Raw genomic sequence first — 18,258 nt, forward strand, 5'->3', positions numbered from 1 at the left:
GTTGAGGAGACCCTGGAGAGGTGGAGATATGCTCTGGTGAGGAGAGGAATGAAGGTCAGTAGGACCATCAAGACAGAATACATGTGTGTAAATGAGAGGGAGGTCAGTGGAATGGCGAGGATGCAGGGAGTAGAGTTGGAGAAGGTGGATGAGTTTAAATACTTGAGATCAACAGTATAGAGTAATGGGGATTGTGGAAGAGAGGTGAAGAAGAGAGTGCAGGCAGGTTGGAGAAGAGTGTCAGGAGTGATTTGTGACAGATGGGTATCAGCAAGAGTGACAGGGAAGGTCTACAGGACAGTAGTGAGACCAGCTATGTTATATGGGTTGGAGACGGTGGCATTGACCAGAAAACAGGTGGCAGAGCTGGAGGTGGTAGAGTTAAAGATGCTAACATTTGCACTGGATGTGATGAGGATGATCAGGATTAGAAATGATTACATTAGAGGGTCAGCTCAGGTTGGACGGTTAGGAGACAAAGTCAGAGAGGTGAGATTGCGTTGGTTTGGACATGTGCAGAGAAGAGATGAGGACTATACTGGGAGAAGGGTGCTAAGGATAGAGCTGTCGGGTAAGAGGAGAAGAATAAGACCTATGAGAAGGTTTATGGATGTGTGAGAGGGGACATGATGGTGATGGGTGTGACAGAGCAAGATGATGAGGACAGGAAGACATGGAAAAAGATGATCCGCTGTGGCAACCCCAAACAGGAGCAGCTAAAAGAAGAAGAATAATAATATTGGGTTAAGCTACTTATTACTTTAAAAATTAGACAATTTAACACACATTACTTTTAATGCGTTACCCGACTGCTCTCAAGATTGTGCTGCTGAGTTTAGCACAGTACATTCAGCTCATCAACACAAAAGTAGGGATTTCTGAAATATTCAAGAGGGTTGTTTCAGCCAGGAGAAGGAATAATGTGATCAGCTAAACATTTGTATCTGAAAATGTATTTTGTGGATGTACAGACCGACAGAATGCAACAGACCTGCACAGACTACAAAATCCTTAATACAGGGTGGCCCACGAAAAAGTAGCCCACGTTACTATAGTATTACTGGTGGCCTTCCGTAAAGAAAGAAAGAACTTCTGTATTGCGCACTTTGCTGGGACACCAGCGGCAGGAAACTTTGCAGCAAAAATGTCCCGCGTTTCCTTAATGGAACCCGTGAGAACGTACGCCTCCACTATCGCGATTCTTTGTGGAATGGGATACACGTCGCTCCGCTCGTACTCACGTTCGCACCTCTACTGTTCCTTCAACCCGGCAATATGATGCCTCCTTTGTCGCAGTTTCCCCAGACTAACAGGACCCGGGGGCGGGGAAGCGCGACGCAAGCCGCCAATGCGGCGTCCCCCAATAAACTAGGTGGAAGGGTTGGGTTGACAAGGTGCTACGGGGAAGGATTCACTCGGCGCGCCACTCTGGCAGGAAGGTGGGCTACTTTTTCGTGGGCCACCCTGTAGTAACCCAGGTAAAAGGTTTAAATGGCCATATACTCAGATTATTCACAAAGAAAACCTCCTCTGTTAATCAGGTCTTTCCGAGGCTGAAAACCCAACTTCTCTAATCGGAATAAGAATTTACATAGCATTTTAGAAATCAGGTTCCTGTGAATAATCAGGTTAATGAAGCACATGTAAATGAGCTAAATGAGGACCCTTTAAAGCTATAGGGGCCAGTTTCAGACCCGCCTGTTAACCTGATATGCACATTCTTGGGATGCAGTCAAAAAAGAACAAAGATACTAAGAGAATGTGGAAACTCCAAACAGCCACACGGTTCCAAACCCAGGATATCCGATCCAAGGTCACTACCTTAGTGTCACCACTGGTTTAGGTATCTTCTCTTACACTCAAAACAATTAGTCTTGGAGGAAATTAATTCAATTACATATAAAAATTCCACCTAAATTAAACAAGGAAATCAAATTGTTAGTTCATTGTGGTTATCCCAACACTAGCCAAATTAGTAGAAAGATTTAGGTTAACCTTCTTCTTACTAACTCAAACTTACTTTAACAGATAACTGTAAAAATCATACGGTTTTGTTAAACCAAATTTATGAACATTAACTGAAAAAAATCCAAATATGCGGATAACGTACTCTAATAGTTACATGATAATTTGATATCACTTAAGTAAAACTGAAATACAAACCTGTTTAACTTCACATTGTAATTATACTAGCAAGTCATCTAATCATTTGATAACCAACCACATCATTATTAAATATTACACCACCATTACACAAAGACATTAATGTTATTACATAACCTCCCACGGTCACCAGGAGAAGACAAGCACGCTCACGTGACACAAGTAGTACAGGAGGTCTGCCAGGTGATCGAAAACCAAAAGTATCCCAAAGCCACTTTCTAAACCACACAAATATTTTGTTACTTGTATTGTTCTGTTGTACAATCTTGGAGTTCAGCAACTAAGCATTTTACTATTTATTGTACTGTGTGTATAACTGTATGTGACGACAAATAATAATAGCACATCAGTGAGTGAGGAGCCACTTCAACCACCATTCATGTGTTGCATCTACCTGGATCCATCCAATTTTGCACCAGTGCATTCACCACATATTAACTGTTATGTAATGAAGTGGTGAGAGAGAGGACAATAAAAGACAAGGGACGATTAGGGAGCCAGAATTACTCTGACCTGGTGGCAATTTAGCCTGGACATCGGGATACACCTTACTCTTTACAAAGGATGTCCAGGGATCTTTTATGACAACAGAGAGAGTCAGGACCTCGGGTTTTAAGTTTCATCTGAAGGACGGCACCTTCACTGTCACTGCAGCCGAATCCACACCGACACCACAGGATAAGCACCGCCTGCTGGCCTCACCAACACCTTCGTCTGTCTAATACAATGCAATTTCAGACCGCAATACCTATGAGGTCAGTCACCTAATGCCCACTCCAAAAAAAAATAAAAATAAAAAAAATCACAAAACGCACATCACATTACGCCATGATTAAGATTAGGGTTGTGGAAGGGTTATCCGACTCAAGAGGGTGCTCCGTGACTGACGTTGGGGACATCACAGGTATTGCAGGCTTTAGTTAGACCCATCTCCCACCGGCAGCAACCCAAGCTTTTCCTAGATGATCTCCAATCCAAGTACTGGCCAGCCCAAATATGCTTAGCTTCAGGCAGACGGCCTGTTCTCAAGTTCATATGGTCATGTGATTTGATAATCAACAAATTTAAGTCAGTTGTGCTACAAATACCTACATAATGCCTTAAAACAGTCTCATTTTGAGTAAAGTCCACTGTGGTTTTCGGAATAGAAACGTACCCCAATAATTATAATTGACTGTAGCTTTGTCTTCCTGACGTCCATGACGTTAACTGCAGGTGGGATACCAAAAAAAAAAAAAAAAAGAAAGAAAACCGAACCGTTGACGGGAGGCCAGTTCACCACGGCTATCAACTGTGTCTTTGGTGAGAATGAAGAATAAGCATATAAACGAAAAACAGCACGCCGACAACAATGGGGTGGGTTATCGCACCCAAACATCTAAGCTGTTGATTCGCGTATTTAAAAAATGTGAGTACTTTACGACTGCCATCTCTGTACATTCACGTCTTAAAACGACACTTTAACAGCCGATTTGGGCATTTAAGCTATCCGAACGCCAAATACAACTTTTCAAACTAGAACTGAGCCCCTCCCTTCGTTTACGGTTAACAGGGACTCCACCTGGGCGCCTCAACCTCCTTCCCTTTCGGAGTTCCCGACGTGTGAGGCTCGAGGTTTCGTATTTAAGCCACCGCCGCCAACGACTACCAAACACGTTCATTTCCGGTTTTGTCAGAAACCCGAGGGTACGGAGACAAGCAGTCGCCACCTCAGCACCACACAAAGACCCTAAATTAAAGCGCCGGGGCGCCCCCCACCTTCCTCTTATGGCCATCGGCGACCCCCTTCTTCTTCTTCTTCTTCTTCTCTTCTGTGGCTGCTCGCCTGCCCTCCCCCCACTCGCGTCTCAAAGCGCAGTGCATTGTGGGGGAAGTCGTTGCCATTCGACCTCTGCGGGGCCTGCGCGGACGCCGAGAGGAGAGCCCTGAAGTCGATTATGCGTTTTAAATTTTTATTTATTTCCGCATAATCTACGGAGAAGCACCGGGAGGAGAAGGGGAGAGGAGTCGTGTCGAGGTGTAGCGATTCCGTTTGGGAGCGTAGTTATTTATTAAGCGGTGGGGGGGTGTATATAGAGATCGTTCTGCATTGTAATTTATTAAGAAATGTCCGGAGAAAGAAACCGCAGGTCGCTGGCTTTCCGAGGCGGTGGATTAGCCGTGTCCAGCGCTGGAGGTGTCGGTGGCGGCAGCAGCGGCGGGAGCGGCAGCGGAGAGGCCCGGGCCTGGCAGGAGAGACACATAAACGGCAGCAGGCCCGAGCAGGACGAGGAAAGGGAACTGGAGGAAAAGGCGACGGCCCTTGGGGGAGTAGAGGACGGGGGGTCGATCAGCGACAGTACGGGGCCTGACGGGGAGGAGGAAGAAGACGCGGAAGGGGGAAGCTGGGTCACCGGGAACGGACTGGATGTCGGGGTAGTCAAAGTCGGCGGAGAAGGTGGCGAAGACGACCAAGGAAGCACTTGGGGTGTAGGCAACGGCCTGGAAGATGGGGAAGCGATCGGAGGTGCCGGCGGCGGTGGTAGTGGCGAAGGCGGTGGCAATCTTTCCGAAGACGACCGACGGGAAGGGACTAGTGGGGTGGACGGTGAGGAAACGGGGGTCCGAAAGCTAGGCGTAGAGATGAGACCGCAGACCCTTCTCCAGAAGCATTGTCTGTTCCAGGGTTCTTGGCTCCAGGAATTCCCTTGGTTAAATTTTTGTCAGGAGACCGGACTGATGTCCTGCACTTGGTGCCACGGCATTGGAAACAATTATAACGATGAGTTGGCCAAAGGAAGCCGGAATTACAAAAGGGCCCTGCTCCTGCGACATCACTTATCTGCCGAGCACAGGAAGAGCGACCCTATGAAACAGGTGAGTGCCGGGGCGTCTAAAGATTACTGAATGATGTGATCGCCGGCAATTGCGGAGGCTTAACGGGATAAGGGCTGACCGTGGTCGGGTTTGGGTTGCATACTGAATAAGCGATCGTTGAGACAGCCTCTCAAACAAGACGCCAGTTTGCTCGTTTTAATTCGATTGGGCTGCTAGTGGACTTGTTTAGGAATTTAGCGCCGCCGAATTCTCCCTTTTAGGGATCCGCAAAGGCAGCACGGACTGCGCCGCTTAGCTCTCCTCGCAGCTTTTGACAACCGGTGTGCCTACCCGGCCTTGAAGCGCATTGACGCCAGGGTTTAAGGAGCACCGTTCTTGTTCGACTTTTTATTTACTTTAGTGCAAGCAACTGTAGGGCTGCACGTAGTACACGCCTTCAGCTTGGGAGGCAATGTGTGACATATATCAAAGTTTGGTAAATATATTGCCTTTTTTATAGTCCATTGTGTTTTTATGTTGATTTTATGTGATGTGTCAGCAGCCTGCTTTGAGGTGGTTATGTCCGTTAAAGGCGCTATATCAGATACACACATCAGTTTATATTTAAAAAATTCTATTTATATAATGCCTTTTCCTTGCTTAGAGCGATTAATTGGGTATTTTCTTCGCAACGTGTTTTGCAAAGCAACTGACAGTTAATATGTGACGAATAAATGCCCTGAATCTCGATTACCATAGAGACAGAGAGGTCAACAGGCCTGTACGGGAAAAGGCAAGGATGGGGCTGAGATGATGACTTCACAAAATGACATTCCTTTTTTGATTTTTTGTATTCAGTATTTCTAGCAAACAATTTCGTTTGTTTGTTTGTTTTTTTCCCCATTAGCAATTTGCAGATGGCCAGTTTCAGCATTTGTTTGGTGTCTCCTACTTTGCAGTATTCTTCTTTGTGTAAATGAGTTGAAGGTCTGCTGATTGGGTGTGCCATTTTTATAATGTCATAGTTTTTTGTACTCTGCTTGTTGCCTAGTGGTTAAGGTGTTGAACTGTAAACCACAAGGCTGCCAGTTCAAACCTCATTAATGAACCATGTGTGACTCAGTTGCTATCCCCGTATGCCACTAAAAATACTTTCATGCCAAATTTGTAAAGTATCGTGGTGGTGCTTCCCATAGAAAGGTGCTACTGTATATAGTGTAAGGTCACCATTGTTACAGGTATGAAGCCATGTCAAATGCTCATTAGTTCTACATCTGTAAAACACCTTGATGACACTAACTGAACAAGTGCTTTATACAATATAGGGTCATTATTGTCGTAGTTATGGAACAGAGTGAAATTTACACACTTCTAGAAAAGTACCTTGATGGTGCTTCTTGCAGAAAGAAGGGCACTATATTAAATAGCATCATTATTGGCCCAGGTATAGGACAGAGTTAACATTTACACTTTAGTTCAACATTTTTGAATTACCTTGATGGTACTTGCTGCAGAAGGGTGCTGTATAGTGTAAGGTCACAATTGTCACCAATTATATGGAGCATTGTCAAGTTTGTGTTTTAATTCTACATTTTGACACTCACTGCAGCAGAGTGCTGAATAATAGGGTCATTATTGTCACAGGTACTGAGTAGGGTGAAATTTACTTGCATGTGCCAATCAACATGCAACACATCACTATTTTCTAGTGTGTAGAACGAGAATTACCCATTTCCTTTACTTGAAAAATCTCAGAACATATCTTGTCATTAGCAGACAAAACGGATTAAGGATGTTTTATATTACATTTTATTTCCAATACAATTAAAGGTAGTAAAGCTAAATATAGTAGCGTGTACAGCGTATAGTGAAAATATTTGCATGTCCAACCAGCATGTAGCGTGTTGTCACACTCTGGTGCCATAATAAACAAGAATTTAGTAAAGCACACAGCATCATTTTATTTAAAATAAAACACAAATTGACTTACCTTATGTCTTCTACATATTTGTGTATAAATCCAATTTGCAGTGCTGGTTTTTACAAGTTAATTTTTGTATTTGAAACTGCTCCATTTGCTTTTTGGTGTCGTGTGACCATATATACGTTGGAGTAATTTATTTATTTCCAAGCTTTCCAAAATGTGCAACTCTTCATTACCCCTGTCATCAGAGCAGCTGTTTGGTCACAATCAAGGGATGCACATTTCACTTACAACTGCCAAGCATTGTTGCTACAATTTTGGCTGATGCGTTTTATCCAAGACCACTTCCATTAGGATTGCAGATGTTTTAGAGTTGGAGCGCAGTGGTGTTTGCCTCTGTGTCTGCTCCATTCCTTATTATTTTACAGTTAGATCACAGGCAAGTTATGTTACTTCCCAAGAGTAAGACTGTCATGTGAAAGCTGGAGTTGAACCAATAGCCTTTTATAGGGCCCTTTGTGTCACATGTATTGTACATTTTCCACTACATTGCAGGTATTTACTCCATATCGCCGTTTCCACAATTTAACTAAAAACAACTGACAGTAGTGAGTACTGTTACATACTCACAGCTCTGCTGTTAATCACTTTTCAGAATCTTCCCTCTAAATAGATGTAGTTTAGTATTTAAAGTTGATGAATCAAACTGTGAATATGTTTGCTGTTTAGAATGTACCCTTGAGAATACGGTTGCGAGGTAGGACACAATTCTTTTGCGGTTTAAGGTTCAGTGTCTTAGTCATTGCACCACAATACATATCCTTAGTATTTATCTGTATGGTACAGAGAGCAGGGTGCTACAGGACAATGCCACAGTTTTCACACAACTTGATTGTTCTATTGTTTGATTTGCTGGATCTCCAAGTTTTAATGTTCGATCGCTCTGGAGTAAAGAAAGAAAGCCGGTGTTCAAAATAGCCATGATATAAAACCCTTTGGTCAGAAGTGTCAGCATCATCAGCCAGCACTAATATTGAAGCCAGTTTGGAATGTAAACTGACACAGTTGGTAGCATTGCTGGGTTGCAGCACTTGCATATTAATAATAATAATAATTCATTACATCTATATAGCGCTTTTCTCAGTACTCAAGGCACTATCCACACAGGGAGGAACCGGGAAGCGAACCCACAATCTTCCACAGTCTCCTTACTGCAAAGCAGCAGCACTACCACTGCGCCACCTGTGAGGACGTTGTAGGAACTATTGAAGGGGCACTCGGAGCAACAAAACTTGCAGGTTCGATTTGCCTAATTCCTCCAAAGTAACTGAGTCAAGTTTTGAATGTCCCTAAAATCCAACTGTCCACAGCACTGTATGTGTAGCTCCCTGTGTAAAGAAAAAAAAAAAACAAACTTTCTAACATTTGTGAAAATTTACATTTAACAAGTCTCCAACTGTGAGTTCAACAAGAACATGGCACATTTTAATGTGACAGCTTGGCTGCGCTGTACTGAATCCTTTCATACAAACACTTAATTTATTGTCACCTCTTAATAGATAGATAGATACTTTATTAATCCCAAGGGGAAATTCACATACTCCAGCAGCAGCATACTGATAACGAACAATATTAAATTATAAAATTAAAGAGTGATAACAATGCAGGTATACAGACAGACAATAACTTTGTACAGTGGAATCTCGGTTCACAACAATAATTCGTTCCAAAACTCTGGTCGTAAACCGATTTGGTTGTGAACTGAAGCAATTTCCCCCATAGGATTGTATGTAAATACAATTAATCCATTCCAGACCATACCAACTGTATGTAAATATATATATTTTTTAAGTTTTTAAGCACAAGTATAGTTAAGTAAACCATAGAATGCACAGCGTAATAGTAAACTAAATGTAAAAACATTGAATAACACTGAGAAAACCTTGAACAACAGAGAAAACTAACACTGCAATAGTTTGCACTATAGGCTCCCAACCGCTGGCTAAAAACACTTTTGGTTTTTTTTTTTTAAATGAGTTTTAAGCACAGGGAAAAAAATGAACATTTGCAAAAATCCATAATTTAATAAACCACCAAGAAAAGTAACATTGCAACAATGCACGCTACCAACCGATCACTGTAAAGAGAAGTGAAAACAAAATCAAGCCCAGTGCATTCTTTAACTGCCTTACTACCTTATGAGTCCAGCCCCCCCCCCTCTCTCGCCCGCTGCCTGTGTGTGTACGTCTGTCTCTCTTGCTGCTTGTGTGTGTGCATGTCTGTCTCTCTCTCACGCTGCCTCTGTGTGTGTGTGTGTGTGTGTGGCGCGCTCTCTAGCTCTCTCTCTTGCTCGCTGCACAGGAAATGAACAGGGAGACACTGAACATGTACAAACCAAAAGGGAAACTGGCTTGTTCATATACCGAGTGTGTGATCGTGAACCAAGGCAAAAGTTTGGCGAACTTTTTGTTTGTAAACCGATTTGTACGTGTACCGAGACGTTCGTGAACAGAGGTTCCACTGTATAATGTTAACGTTTACTCCTTCCAGGCGGAATTGAAGAGTCGCATAGTGCGGGGGAGGAATGATCTCCTCAGTCTGTCAGTGGAGCAGGAAAGTGACAGCAGTCTGTCGCTGAAGCTGCTCTTCTGTCTGGAGATAATCTCGGTTTGCTTAAACTAAAAATGATTTTCACCTTCACTCTTTCCCTCATAATTCCTTACCTGTGGTGCTGGAATCAGCCTCATTGTTCTTCTCTGGACTTTCTCTAGTGCTGCTATGTCGTTTCTATGTCCTTAAAGTCCAAAACTGCACACAGTACTCTAGGTGAGGCCTCACCAATGTGTTATCGAGCTTCCTTGGATTTGCACTCTACACATCAGGGGACTATATAACCTAACGTTCTGCTAGCCTTCTTAATGGCTTCTGAACACTTGCTGGAGGTTGAAATGATGGGTACCTTCTCATAAGGGGTACTGTCAAGTTTCAAACATCCCATTGTGTATTGAAATCTTAACATTTTTACTTCCTATATGTAAAACCTTACCATTTACTTTTAATTTCATCTGCCCAAAACTGTATGCTGTCCAAATCCCTCTGTAATTATCCAACCTCTTCTAGATTATCTGCCAATCCATCTACTTTGTATCCTCTACAGATGTAACCAGCTTATTGTTTATATTCCTATCCAGACCACATTTTTGTATATCTTTTATATAAATGTCTATGCGTGTAAGTGTGTGTGTCTGTGTGTCCGGCCTGGAAGTGAGAGGTGGAATCGGGGTAAGGGCTCCGCCTCCGAGGAAACAGAAACTCGCTTAGCCGCTAATAACACAATCGAGGCCAGCATATCCGCAAAACAAAACCTCTGAAGAAAGGCAGTCGCTTAGCTGCTAACATCGGCAAAATGGTGTCCCTTTTACTTTTCCTCCCGCTGCTAATGCATAAGCGATGTGAGAACATTGGTAAAACAAATCCAACTAGGAGAGATATGCCCAGAGTATTTCCTTTGTTATCTGACATCTCTACATTTCAATTTTTTTTTTGACAATTTGAATAGTTTCTAGGACCCCAGGCTTTTTACAGCACAGTCTTACACAGCTAGTATTTATATATAAATAAATATAAAATATCACCAGCCCTAACATTAACTCCTGCTGCATGCCTCTCTTAACATCACCCAATTCTGATAACCGTTTTCCTGTGTTTTAGCGAATCCTGCACCCATCTACACATTGCGTCCTAAATCCCCCCTTCTTTTAGTTTGACGCTCAACCTCTCATGTGGGACCTTGTTAAATAATACCTTCTAAAATCAAAATATATATTATATGCAACACTCTGATAGTATTTTATTGCAACCACATAAAAATCTAGCCCATCAGTAAAACACAATCTGAACCCATGCTTGACTCTTGGTAATGTTCTCGCAATGTACGGCTCGACTGCTCACTGGCCTGTATTTACTTGGATTTGCCTGATCACCCCTTTATATACTGTGTGTGTGTGTATATTTATCATATTTCTAATTCACATTGATTAGGAATTTACCCAATCTGGAACTTTTTAAAAAGAAAACAAAAGCCTCTATTAAGCTCTTGAGGACAAGTGTTTTCTCTTGTGTGGAATGTTTATGTTCTTCCACTATTCAGATAGTTGTTTCCTATTTTGTGCCCAAACACATATTGTGGAATTGTTTGAGAAATCTAAATCGACCTGAAGTGGGCAAATGTGCCAGTCAGAGAATGAACCAGGGTGTATTCCTGTTGGGAATGGCTCAATTTCAGGTAAGGACGATTTGCATGCTTCAAGGTAAAGAAGTTCTTTAAGATGAGGAGAACAGAACTTTTGAGATAATGTAGTTATGCTTACTGTGATGCCGCACAGTGGCGACATGTTTCTTGTTGACTAGCACATGTGAGAATGTGACTGCTTTGCAAACATCACAGTAATTCCCCTATATAGACACATGGAATAGGTGACCAAGTAGTGTGGTTGACAGGACTTTAGGGACATTCAGAACTCAACTTGATGATATTTTGGAGGAATTAGGCAAATTGGACCTGCGAGTTTTGTTACTCTAAATGGTCTGTTCTCTTCAAAAGTTCATCCAGTGTTGTAATATGCAAATACTACATGCCAGCAATGTTACTGTGTCTGCTTGTTCCAAAATGGTTTCAATATTGGTGCTGGCTGATGATGCAAGCAACTGATGACAAATTGTGCACAGGTCTGCTCAAATGGTTTAGGTCTTGTCTTAATTACCTTACACCAGAATAATTTAACACTAAGACTTTGAGAGCCATCAAATCTCTCTATTATAAAAAAAAAAAAAATCTTGGAAGGAGACGAGACGTGATTGTCTCGGAGACACTTTCACGTCCCGTGAGACAAGTCTTCGTGCCAAGTGATGTAACCACGGTCAAAGAGATTTGGTAAAGTCCTTCTTGGTTATGTCAGACACATTTCTTGTAGGAAGAAAGAAACGATATTCACTCACGGGCAGTTACACGTTGCATTGTCACAGTGTAATTCCAAACACGGAATCAAAATTCAAAGCGATTTTAAAGAAAAGGTAAAAGTGAAAAGAGATCGAATATATGGACATAGGTGATAAGACTGAAGTGCGGCGCACGAAATGCAGATCACGTGGCATGGCAGCAGCAAGCCAGCAACTGATTGAGCAAAGAGGAGGTAAAAAAAAAAAAAACTGTTTGCCATTGTGTCGCTGTTTGAGAGGGGGTGTCAGAAGAGCAACTGCGTCTCCTTGAGGTGCATTCAGCCCCCATGTTCACAACACAAGTGGCAGAGACGCGAAGTGGCTGAAGTGCAGTTGGGGGCGTGGTAGGTGAGCGAAGCCCCCCTAGTAACAATAAAAGAGTAAAATGATGCGAAAACAGTGCCATTCTTTTGTAGATCCTCATTGTTGGGGACCGAGTGGCTGGACCAGGCCAAGGGGTTGACCACGTAACACCTGGCTGCGGCAGATAGAGGGTCATTTCCGGAGGGTGGGACTGGACTGACTGGTCTGACTGGGGGGTTGCCAACCGGGATCCCAAGTTGTTTTGCTGTGTAGGGGGTGTGGCAATGCACTGTACCAGTACATGCTCCCCAACTTGACTTGACTTGAGTGTAGTATAATGGCTAAGAAACTGTTCCTTAAACTGCAGTACCCTTGTGTCTTACTGTGTCAACTTATCCTTAATGATACATTATAAATAGAGTGTATTAACAGCCTTATTCTTCACTTTATACTTTCACTTATATATTTTTTTATTTTAATTTACCTTTTTCCTGTGGACTTTGCTCTCTTAATTGTATCCTAATGTACTGACCGTTAATTTGGAGTGGAGGAGACATGGAGGCAAACGTCACTGAATGCTGAAATGCTACAGATACTTCAGCGTTGGACCCACTGGCATGTTCATTTGTAAATAATGACTTGAATAACTAGACCAACCAGAAAAATGGAATCAAATCATGGCGAGGAAGACCAAAGTTTTGATGTCATGTAGTTCTGCTCACTAATCATGGCACCAGAGAGTGGCAACATATGGATTGGCACATGCAAGTAACAATTTTACTATACAATGTACATGTCACAGTAATTCCCCTATAAATCTCTTCTCACTGTTTGTTTCTTTGGAAACCTGACCAGTGGAATGAAAATATAAAATATACATCCGGTTATGGGGAAAGAAATTGAAATTTTAATAACCACAGAGCTGTGGGCATGTCGTTCTGTGAATAGACTCAAACTACCATCAGTGTTTGGTAGTTAAATGGAATCATTAACAGCGACATGGAGTAATTAATTTTTACTGCAGTGGCAAATTTGTGAGAATGTTGAAGTGAATTTAGTTTGGCACATCCTTTGCTCCTCAAACTGCCCTTTTTTGTCATCTATGGTCCAGTGAACCTAGCAGGAAAATGAACAAGTCATGTACAGCATATGAAGTTGTATTCTGCGCTGTGAGAAAATAAATGCTGCCATTTGTTTGTTTATAGAAGACCAATTTGTCACGAAGAATAAAAATGGCTGCAATTGTCACTTAACCAGACCTGCTAGTCATGCATGTCAGAGTTTCCTGTGTTGGCTCTAGAATGCTACTTGGGTGCTTTTGTGTGACATTTCCTGTGACTATATCAAACCGGTGAGAATACTGTTAACCCTTTTATTATATTGTGGTACTACAGCTTAATAAGAAAAAGAAGTTGAACTGTAACTGGACGGTCATGTGGCGCATTGTGACAAGTGTGATTTTGTTTATAAAAAGATTTTAAAGAAGTAGAAAATGTGATTTTTTTTTTTTATATATTTGCTTATGTGAGTGGTTTTGTTGACTTTTGTCGTATTATAGGTGGACAGTTCAGTCCTGAAACCTAATTTGGTTTGCCCGTAATGCATCTGTTTACTCCAGATTCACACACAGCCCCTTGAGTTTTAGATGTGCTTCCTGGATTCCACCTTGAGTGTCTTTTCTTCAGTTTCATGAAATCGATGTATCTGCAGAAGACACTGTATCAATATGTTTGAGAAGTTTGAAGACGTGGATTAGACTCCCAAATTACAGTTCTCTCAGCCATGAATGCCGATTCTTTTTTTGTATTATTAAATGGTGGCACTGACCAGAAAGCAGGAGACAGAGCTGGAGGTGGCAGAGTTAAAGATGCTAAGATTTGCATTGTGTGTGATGAGAATGGATAGGATTAGAAAGGAGGACATTAGAGGGTCAGCTGAGGTTGGACGGTTAGGAGACAGAGAGGCGAGATTGTGTTGGTTTGGACATGTGCAGAGGAGAGATGTTGGGTATAATGAGAGAAGGGTGCTAAGGATAGAGCTGTGAGGTAAGAGGAGGAGAGGAAGGCCTAATATGCTGCTGAGTTTAGCACTGTATGTTCAGCTCATCAACACAAAAGTAGGGATTTCTGAAATATTCAGAAGGGATGTTTCAGACAGGAGAAGGAATAATGTGATCAGCTAAACATTTGTATCTGGAGATTTATTTTTGTGGATGTTAACGATAGAGCTGCCAGGCATGAGGAGAAGAGGAAGACCTAAGAGAAAGTTTATGGATGTGCTGAGAGAAGACATGCAGGTGATGGGTGTGACAAAGCAAGATGACGAGGACAGAAAGATATGGAAGAAGATGATCCGCTGTGGCAACCCCTGACGGGAGTAGCCGAAAGAAGAAAAAGATAAATGTCCTTCTATATCTTATGTTTGTGTATGGCCTCTATTTTTGCATTTCATAGTACAGCCTGTTTTCTGGCTCATAATCAAATTATAAGGCACAGAATTTTTTTTATGGCTGATTCCAACTGCAAAGTTTTTGTTGCACATGACTGGCAGATCTGAGTTGCTAATTTAAGGGCACATTGCGCTTGAAGGTGCCAGATCCAGAAACATCTTGGGATGATATAATTTATTATTTTTAAGTAATGACACAACATTGTTTTAAAGGCAGCACCACCTCTAAGGGAAATATTATCTTGACAAAATGTATTTTGCATATGCCATTTGTTAAAATGACAGGAATTCTTGATTTACTGCAATTGAAAGGGCTGTTTTGTGTAAAGCAGTTGGTTTGTTTTGCAGCGGGGTTGTGTTCCTAGGGTTGACAGATTGACAGTAAATGCAGCACACTTTTTAAGATGTCATAGCTTTGCAGAACTGTTTATTTAAATAAACTACTAGGACCTGCAATTTACCACCTACTGATTGTAGGAGTACTCTGTTCTTGAATCTCAGCCAGTGGATTTCTGGGAAGCATTATTTTTATTTTTTTTTTTTTGGAATTGGTTAGCTGTACTACACACCTTCCTGGGCCGGGGGAGGCACTACACATTCTCAGATTTAAATCGACCTTTTGTTCCCAGCTTCTAACACGGTTGGGGCCGTTCAGCTTGCCTGTTGTGAGCCAGGATACAACATGCACCTATTACTTGTTGCCAAGATGAGGTCCTTGGAACATTATTTTCATATTTGGTACACTGTATTTAATCTTTTTCCTAACCTTTTGGGGTTCAGAGTGTATGGTCAGCCATTGTACAGTGCCCCTGGAACAATTTTCAGGTTAAGGGCCTTCCTCAAGGGCTCAGCAGAGTTTAGGCAAGCATGTTAGGAGTCCTTCATTTTTCTTTTAGTATATCATCTGTCTACTGCAGACCATACTCCCTTAAACTGCGACAGCCCTTCTGGGTTCTTTTGAACATTTCTGTGTGGTCCCAGCTGCAAAAGTGGGGGCACGGTGGTCTAATTTGCTTGCTCAAGCAAGAGTAGGAAGTTACTGTGCGTTATTTTTATTAATCCTCACAAAAATGACAGATGAACAGTTTATGACCCCATTTTTACTTGGGCCCTGTCTACACTAAAACGTTTTCATTTAAAAACAAAAAAAAAAAGCCAACATTCATCTACGTTTTGGCCTTTCGTCTGCTCTACCTTGACATTTTTAACCCCTAAAAATGAAAACTTTTTAAAAACTCTCTCCAAAGCCACAGACTTCTGAAAACGACAACACTGTGTTTCAGTGCGGATGGTTGAAAAAAGTTCTTTTTGTAAGTGCAGATCCCATCGTACACTTGTTTTGTTTTATACTTTATTAGACAGCCGTTCAGCAATTGGATCGTGCATTACGACGTCTCATTCCCTGATTGGTCACACTTCACCAAAGGCGAACCTCCTGTTACAGAGTGGGCATTGAAGAGCTGCTTTCCATGGTGCTTGTTGAGCTGCTAACCAGTATGCATCTAAAGCACATTTTGTACAGTTTGACTGCTGCCTACATGTGCAAAGATCAAATCATTTACCGGTCGCTAACAGTGTTGCTGATAAATCCCATTGCTATTTGATAAGAGTGGCACTTTGTGCAGCAGGTGCTTAACAAAGTTGATCGGTAGAAAATGCAGCCAAACTCACAAGAATATGGGTCAGGAACACAAAAGCACCATTCTGTAAAATGGAGCTCTAGTTGCATGAGGGTAACATTTATTTATTATCAGTTTATTTGTTCTCTGTATTTGAGTTAGTTTACTACTATGATCAGCACAGTGTGGTAACACAGGGGGCAGTTTGCTGTGCCACCTTAAAGAATCTTTATTGCCATGACTCTTACTCCAGTGGTTCTGATCGGGCCTCTCGAGAGACTGAGCGAGGAGTCTTGAGTGTCTGGGCTTGTGAGGGTCCTGGATAAAAACCAACAGCCAGGCCTTTAATGACCTCTTGGGCACGGCCATCAGCAGTGTGTCTGACTGCGGAGAGAGTGTCAACCTCGTTGAGAGGTTAACTTACCTCGGTGGTGACATTCATGTCTCTGACTCTTCCTATGAAGTCAGTAGACAGATTGGAAGAGCATGGGGTGGATCATGAGGCTGCAAGAAAGGGATGTGTGGCACTCCCAATATCTATGCAAAAGGATGAAGGTCCAAGTCTTTAGAGTCCTGGTGCTCCCTGTCTTGCTATATGGTTGCGAGACATGGACGCTATACAGTGACCTGAGACAAAGACTGGACTCCTTCAGTTTTGTGTCTCTTTGGAGAATCTTTGGGTATCATTGGTTTGACTTTGTGTTGCTCATGGAGTCCCGAATGAGGCACATGACCTGCATTGGGAGGGAGCGTCCGTTATGGTACTATGGCCATGTGGCACATTTCCCCGAGGGTGATCCAGATCGTAAGATCCTCATTGTTGGGGACCCGAGTGGCTGGACCAGGCCAAGGGGTCGCCCACATAACACCTGGCTGTGGCAGATAGAGGGTGGGACTGGACCGCGTGTCTGCCTGGAGGGTTGCCAAGTGGGATCCTGAGTTGTTTTGTTGTGTAGTGGGTGTGGCAACGCACTGTACCAGTGCATGCTCCCCGACTTGACTTGACTTACTCTAGCATGCGCTGGTACTTTTGAAAACCTATAAACAATAGAGGCATCTCTTTTCAGTGGGGCTGAGAGTTTCACACTCCACAAGCACTTCAGAGTTTGCTGTGGATGAATGCATGCTCAGTGTCAAAAGTTTTTGGTTTAGTTTTTTATTTTAAAAAATGGTTTTTAAATGAATATGTAATAGTGTGGATGTAGCCATGGTAAGATGATCCTCCTTTTATGTTCATGGTTTGTTTACACCTTTGAAATATACCCGTTCATTTGTTCATTTTAACAAATCCACATATCCTGTGCAGCGTCAAGCATTAGTCACAATCCCTGGTCCCATGTTGACAGTCCTTTGCAAGGCAAACACACACACGTGTGCATCAGGGGCCAAATTTAGCATCACCAAACCAGTATGTCTTTGGGCTGTAGAAGGAAACCCATGCGCACCCAAGGAGAACATACAAACTGCACGTAGGTGGCGCCTGGAACGTGAACCCTACCCTCTTTGTTATGAAGCAGCAGTGCTGTCATTGTGCCCCAAATAGCAAAAAAAGATGTCCAGATCAGTTGGCGCACTCCCTCTCATAGAATCAAACACTTCCCAGCAGTCATTTGTCTTAAATTAGTGCATATACGGTGTAACTTGATTTCTTGCTTTCAGCGTTGCCTCGGGTTGTGTAATTTATTCTGTGATTATTGGGTGTATAATGACACATTGATTTCACAGCCTTGAATTTTAAAGCTTATTGTTACAGTTGGTTATTTCTGCAACAGTTGAATTTTTAAGTTATTCAATACAGTGCCTGATTGCTTTGTCTAGCATAACTAATAGCTTGGCTTATTTTAAAGCTGCTTTACTTGTATTTCTCCATTGTAATGGGTGGTGTTGGTGGGGTTATTGATTTTAAGAGAAAAAACAAGTCTTTTAATACTGAAGTGTTGCATGATGGTCCTCAGAATCGGCAATATAAGATTTTAACAATTGCTTAGTTCTGCATCTGCTGTATTG

General features: G+C 42.3%; 1 protein-coding gene across 2 annotated transcripts in view; it reads left to right on the plus strand.

The window, feature by feature from the left end:
• Window positions 1–3,435: 3,435 nt before the first annotated feature.
• The window catches only part of zbtb10 (zinc finger and BTB domain containing 10), a 79,920-nt gene continuing 65,097 nt past the window's right edge, over window positions 3,436–18,258 (plus strand). For both annotated transcript variants that reach the window (XM_028817583.2, XM_028817585.2), the window contains exon 1: window positions 3,436–5,019. In XM_028817583.2, the coding sequence (XP_028673416.2) occupies window positions 4,270–5,019 (750 nt within the window). In that variant the 5' untranslated portion in view covers window positions 3,436–4,269. The remainder of the gene's footprint in view (window positions 5,020–18,258) is intronic.

Source organism: Erpetoichthys calabaricus, chromosome 13, assembly GCF_900747795.2.
Source record: "Erpetoichthys calabaricus chromosome 13, fErpCal1.3, whole genome shotgun sequence".
Lineage (NCBI taxonomy): Eukaryota > Metazoa > Chordata > Cladistia > Polypteriformes > Polypteridae > Erpetoichthys > Erpetoichthys calabaricus.